Raw genomic sequence first — 6371 nt, 5'->3', positions numbered from 1 at the left:
ACCCACGAAGATCTGCCATGAAGTGCAGAGTGAAATCTGAGGCCCCATGGAATTAGGACATAGAGTCCAAGGCTGGCTGCTATCTCTGTCCCCATGTCTGAGGGTGTTCATTCAAGACTACATTCTCCAAGTGAGACCCCCAGATTTGTTCCTGAACAGACAGATCTGCCAGCCTGACTGTCAATTCCTGCCCAGTTCGTATTCAGGTACTTGCAGTAGGCCAGGCGTGAAAAGCACCGAGAGGAGGTGGGGCTGGAATGCGGTGTGCCATCAGTCAGTGCCCCACAGGTCCCTAGCCTGTTATTGCCCAAAGGCTTTACATGTGGCAGCACAGTCCTAGGAAGGAGAGGGAACGCTGTGATGGAAGGTGGGAGCCTTTCCTAGGGACTTGGGGTCACATCTGGTCCTGCTTTCTATCTCTGGGGCGAGGCAAGGCAGCAACACAGGAAACTAAGGCTGTGGAGCATCTGCTGTCTCCCTCCCATGTCAGTGATGCTTTGTGCTCTGCGCCCACAGTCTTATTCAGACCTCCCAGCAGCCCTCCAGGGTTGGTGTTGCTATTGTTCCAGTTGGACTTGAAGGTGACTTGTCCAAAGCCAGAACAACCTATAAGTTGAGATTTGAACCTAGACCTGAGATGTGAGTCCAAAGCACTACACAGAAAATTCCCACCCACTGTCACCCCAGCATGTTCTCCACCCTCCATCGCCCCAGCTTCCAGTGCTGCCAGGGGGAGACCTTGACTTTTTATGACATGCTTGGCTGAAGGGGCAGCAGTAATAACCAACTGGGAAAGGCTCCAAAGTTGTCCATCTTACCAGGATGAGTTTGCCATCCACGAGCTCCCGCACAAGTTTTGTTTCTTGCCCGTCCCATTTCTGCACGTGGACAAGTTTGCCTCCATCCAGCGTCACAGTGGACTGTGGAAACAGGGTAGAGGCCTGAGCTGTAATCTGAGTCAGGATTGAGGGACAGCATGGAGTCTGGTCCCTGGGCCACAGAGGACTTAATTTCTGGCCCAACTAATGATGGTGCTAGGCCCAGAGCTCAGGCAGCCCACCTCCAGTCAGCCCTGCAGGATATCCAGCTCGCCTCCAGCCTCTGCTCCAGTACTGCCTGGCTGGGAAGGGGCCTTTAGTGCTGGACAAGTAGAGAGGCAGGCAGTGTGGCGGAGCCAGACAGCCTGGCTCTGAAAAGCGCCATCAGTGTTCTAACGGGCATTTATCCTGTATTCTAGGTGATGCCACAGCCCCACTGTCCCTAAGACAGGGTCATGTGCCAACCCATATCCCTGGGAGAGGCTGGCAAGGGGAGTCCTCAGACTCCAGCCTAGTGATCACATATAACGTCTAAAAGACCCTTGGGGTTGGGGGGTATTAGAAAATTAGGCCCCTGCTCTGTATTCCCACCCCTCTTCTTGGTCCACATCATGTGACCCTTTCAGCTGACAAGTGGGCAGCAACTGCCAGGGCCTGGGACTGGGTGCCCTTGTAGTGTCCCACAGCCCTGGCCAAATGCCCACTTAGTCTTCCGGGTACTACCAGCCTGCATCAGCTGGTTCTCACTTGGCAGCTCTCCCATTCTCTCCTCTAGGAATTTGGGGAAGTCTAGGCCAGGCTAAGGGACCCTGAGTGAGCAGAGTTCAGTAGAAGAATCTGAGAAGGTTGTGTACATATTGGGGGATGGGGGGTACTGGTGATACATGCTCATTCCCAGTTCCCTTAGTTTTTGCCCACTCAGCAAATTATTTTTAGCCAGGCATCCCAGGGAACTATTGTTGTCTTTAGTTGGGGTTCTTGCCCCTCAAGGTGGGCTAGTTCAAGGAAGTACAGGCATGTGGTAGGGGCAGCAACTTCCCAGATAGGCTGCATCTTTGGGCACCATCCCAATTCTGCTGTCAGCATCCCCTGCAATTCTGGGCTGAGCTCCATCTTCCTCCAAAGGGAAGAGACCAGATCCTTCCCGTGGCAGCTATGAGGAAGGGAAACGGCTGAGGGCTGAATGTGAGCCTGTAGAGGTCAAAGGCCCTTAGTCCTCTCTCCCATGCTTAGCCCAGGGGAGGCCTGAGGCAAGCTGCCAAGAAAGAGCCACTGCAGCCCTAGCTGGTTTGGCTCAGTGGATAGAGCGTCAGCCTGCAGACTCAAAGGTCCTGGGTTCGATTCCGGTCAAGGGCACATGCCTCAGTTGTGGGCTTGACCCCCAATAGGGCGCATACAGGAGGCAGCCAATCAATGATTCTCGTTGATGTTTCTGTCGCTCCCTCTCCCTTCCTCTCTGAAATCAATAATAATACATAAAAAGAAAAGAAAGAGCCACTGTAGGGTAACAGCCCTGAGGATGTGGACTAAGGCTTGGTCAGAAGGCACTACAAACACATCCAGGACAATCCCCTGTCCAGATCATAGCTTGTCCTCCCTGTGGACTGGCAGCATGGGAAATACTTCTTCAGGGTCACTGGCCAAGCCCTGGAGGTGGGAGTTGGGGAAGAGGAAGCATCTGAGCAGGTCTCACTGCTTGTCCCCAGCTTCCTCCCTTGCTGCTGGAGGCCAGGATGACCTGTTAACTCAGTGGAGGGCCCTGACTTCTGGGCATCATTCCTAAAGCACTTGAGGTAACAGCCATGGCCACACCACTCCCCCATCTTGGAAGAGGAAAGGAACCCGGAGTGACTGCATGTCATTCACAAGGTCACCCAGCTGGAGTGGGAGCAGACACTGAGGTCAGAACTGGCCCTGCTGCCCACTCCCAGAGGCAGCTGGTGGATGCTTCCCAAAAATGGAGGAAAACGAGAATAGGACTAGTGCACTTAGCACTGGGACATTCCGGCACTGTTGAGGCTTTAAGGCTGTTTATTTCAACCCGCCACTGCAATAGTCTCCAAGACTACCAGCTCATTCCCCTTCAGGGTCTCAGCGTCGTGCACTCCCCATGCCCCCTCCGTGACTCACCTTGACCTTCCTGTCATCTGCCGTTGTCTCATCAAACTCCACCCCCAGCTTGAAGCTGATCTCTGTGTTCTTGAAGGTGCTTTGTGTTTTTAGGGTGATCATGTCCCCATTTATTTCGATGATTGTGGTAGGCTTGGTCATACTGGCCACCTGCCTGGTAGCAAAACCCACACCTGAGAGCAGAGGGAAGGTTATGAGTATAAGCCGGAGGGGAGAGGCGGGGTACAAGGAACTCAATGAACAACTCAGGCTGGATGTGGGAAAGAGGGAAGAAGAGGATGAGGGCCTTCCAAGACTTTGTATGGTCTTTTTAAAAAATTATTCAGTCTTAATGTGGTGAAGAGACACTGTTGATCTCATTAGACAGATCAGAACTTAAGGCATTATGCAGCAATTTGGTGGCAGAGCTGAGATTAGAATAAGTTATTAAGTGCTTTCTGTGTGGTAAGAACTGCATATGTGTTCTCATTCAATCCTGCAGTCTTCCTGAAGGGTTGATTTATTATCTCCAATTCACAGATGCAAACACAGAGAAGCCCAGGGTCACACATCTGAACTGTGACTGCAGAGCTCACGTACCTGCTCAGCTATAGTGCCTCTCGGGCTGGAGCACGGGGCTCCCTGCTGGGCACCTGAGCAGCTTTCAAGCCACAGGCTAGGGAAGAAATGTGGACTTTTCCTTCCAAGGCCTTGGGATAAGAGTGTTCCACCTTTGGGAGTTTCTACCTTGAGACGCACCGGTGCCTTTGTCCCCCGTATATGTCAACAAGACATTTTCAAAGTCTCTTATCCCAGATCGAGGAAGTAGGTGAAGGGTTTGTCTGTCTCACTGTACAGATTTAGGAGAGGCCTAAAGAGGTAGTGCAGTCAGGACTTGGATCCAGGTCCCCTGGCTCCTGGTCTAAGGCCCGATGGAGACCCCCTCCTGACCTAAGCATAGCTTCCCTGGGTCTGGGCAAAGCCCAAAGGGTCCTGCAAGAGAATGTGGAACAAAGAGCCCATAAGCAGTCTAAGGTGTGATGCTGTGATCTGTCCTTTAGAGTTCCCAAACGTGCCTGGCTGCATAGAGCTTGTTGGCAGCTAGGAACTTAGCCCATGCCCTCCCTGGGTTATTGTACTATAAATGCTCATAACAGCCCTGAACGGTCGGTTTTATTATTTATTTGACTTGACCCAGATTTGATCTAGGCTACAAAACTGTTTGCTATTCCTGGGCCATTCTGCCTCCTGCGATGTGTGTCTGTGATCACTAGTACTACCTTTGCCCCCTGGGAACCCTTGGTCTAAAACAATGGGCACAGGCTCCCTCTGTAGCTACCTGCAGTTGGCCCACCCAGTCTGGTCGGTGAGGGACTTTGGCCTCACCCCCTGCCGATAATGTCAGGAGAGCTGGGCCTTATCACTGCACAGGAAGGGAGTTCTGTTTGCCTAAGACCTACCTGGAGGAGAAGAGTGTTTGAGGAAGGAACCCGCTGGAGAGGGAAGGAAGAACTAAACCAGGAGGAACTGAGAATGAAACTGGGCTGACAATTCGGGGGACTTGGGAAGAGGTGGGCTCTAATAAATGAAGCTGAAGCTATTTACTGAGATCTGAGGAGGGGCTTTTCTCCCCCATGGGTCTCAGCCTTTCTACCAGTGTATCAACAAAAGCCGATGGGGAGGGCTCTCAGTCCCCGAGCCCAAGCTGGGGCCAAGTAAGGGAACATCGGTGGGAAGGATGTTGCCACCCCTTTCAGGGACCAGGTCTTCAGTTGGAATCTGCTGTGGGAGGCTTGGGAGGAGGAACAAACCCTGGGCATTCCAACTTCCCCAACAGCTCAGGAGTCAGTGGGCAGTGCCCGACATAGGTAGGCCTCAAGAGCCAATTGTGGTCCCTATTTCAGGGAAAGGTTAGGAACAGAGGTGAGAGGTGCCTGGAGTGGGTTTTTTCTCCTTTGGGTATCTGCTGAAATCCAGCCCGCCTTCCCTGGGAGGAAGGCATGGAACGTAGCTTGACCATGATCAACTTTCCTGTTTTCCCTGTCCCAGCCTGGAGATAGATCTAGGATAACCTCATAGCTGGGGATTTCAGGAAGGGCTGTGGTCAATCCTTAGATAAGCATTTCCAGCCACTCCCGCGCCCACAGGGCCCGTATGGGAACTGATTGGGGTTGCAGATCTATAAATCTTAGGTTTTCTGATCTGCTGTGGAATTTTTATGACAAGTTTCTACTTTCTCTGGATCTGTTGCCCTATCTGTTGAACTAAGCAAGGTATGAGAATCTCCAAGGACCTCACCTATAAGATTCTTTGAATTTTTACCCTTCTGCACCCCAGCACCACACCTGCCTAGAGCAAAGACCACTCCCCTCATCACCCCTCCTCTCCCATGGTTAGCAGGTCTTGGCCTTGCTGCACCCTGGAAGTCCAATGGCTTTCTCCCCTGGACTCCTCCCCACTGAGTGGCTAGACCTTGGGTTGTCACTGATGCGGGGGCCTCTTGCCCCATCTCAGCACTTGCCCCGGCTCAGACCCGGATTAAATTGGCCTGGTTACACAGCCCTGCAGGCAAGGTCAGAGCCTGGCTGGTGAGAAAGGGCATCCTCCTAGCCCAAAGTGGAGAAGCAGGGGTTGTTGTCTCCCCTGGACTCCTCCCCACTGAGTGGCTAGACCTTGGGTTGTCACTGATGCGGGGGCCTCTTGCCCCATCTCAGCACTTGCCCCGGCTCAGACCCCGATTAAATTGGCCTGGTTACACAGCCCTGCAGGCAAGGTCAGAGCCTGGCTGGTGAGAAAGGGCATCCTCCTAGCCCAACATGGAGAAGCAGGGGTTGTTGCTAACTGGGTTCCTAGCTCACCTCCCATATCCCATTGCTGGGGTTACCCACTCTTCCATCTCCCTCCTCCCGGGAACCCCCTGCTTCTGTAGGCCATAGTACACTCCCTGCCGGCACCATTCTCTTACTGTCTTCACCGTTTCCAATTCCTAAACCGCCCGTGCTCCTGTTCTTTTCCTCCCCTAGCTAGCCTCCCACCTTTTTAGCCAAACCCTCCAGAACATACACCCCTCTTCCGAAAAGCACCCCTCAACCCCCACATCACTGGCACATCTGCTTCCTTGAGCCTCCCCACGTGGGAATCCGCCAGGTTCAGACCACGAAAGCCCCCTCCACACAGGCCCTAGCCCAGGTTGCCACCTTTTCCGGGTCCCCTTACCCACCCCCCCACCCCCAACCTTGACCAGGAGGGATGCAGCAGGCTTGCAGGGTACCAGAGAGGGCAGGAGCGCTGCGCCGGCTGGGCACGCGGCCAGACCCTCCCCAGCCCAGCGCCCCACCCCCGGCTCACCGATGGACTTCATGTAGTCATCGAAATTCTTGCTGTCCACCAGCTTCCAGGTGCCTGCGAAGGCGTCCGCCATGGTGAGGCTGGGCAGGCTGTTAG

General features: G+C 53.6%; 1 protein-coding gene across 2 annotated transcripts in view; it reads right to left on the bottom strand.

Annotated features, from left to right (window-relative positions):
- The window catches only part of FABP3 (fatty acid binding protein 3), an 8060-nt gene that overhangs the window by 753 nt on the left and 936 nt on the right, over window positions 1-6371 (bottom strand). For both annotated transcript variants that reach the window (XM_006767044.2, XM_015566074.1), the window contains exons 2-4: window positions 6276-6364; window positions 2949-3121; window positions 819-920 (exon numbers count right to left, since the gene is read on the bottom strand). In XM_006767044.2, coding sequence (XP_006767107.1) covers window positions 819-920; window positions 2949-3121; window positions 6276-6348 — 348 coding nt within the window. In that variant the 5' untranslated portion in view covers window positions 6349-6364. The remainder of the gene's footprint in view (window positions 1-818; window positions 921-2948; window positions 3122-6275; window positions 6365-6371) is intronic.

Source organism: Myotis davidii, unplaced genomic scaffold, assembly GCF_000327345.1.
Source record: "Myotis davidii unplaced genomic scaffold, ASM32734v1 scaffold1422, whole genome shotgun sequence".
NCBI classification, from domain to species: domain Eukaryota; kingdom Metazoa; phylum Chordata; class Mammalia; order Chiroptera; family Vespertilionidae; genus Myotis; species Myotis davidii.
This window is presented reverse-complemented; position numbering and strand designations above follow the sequence as displayed.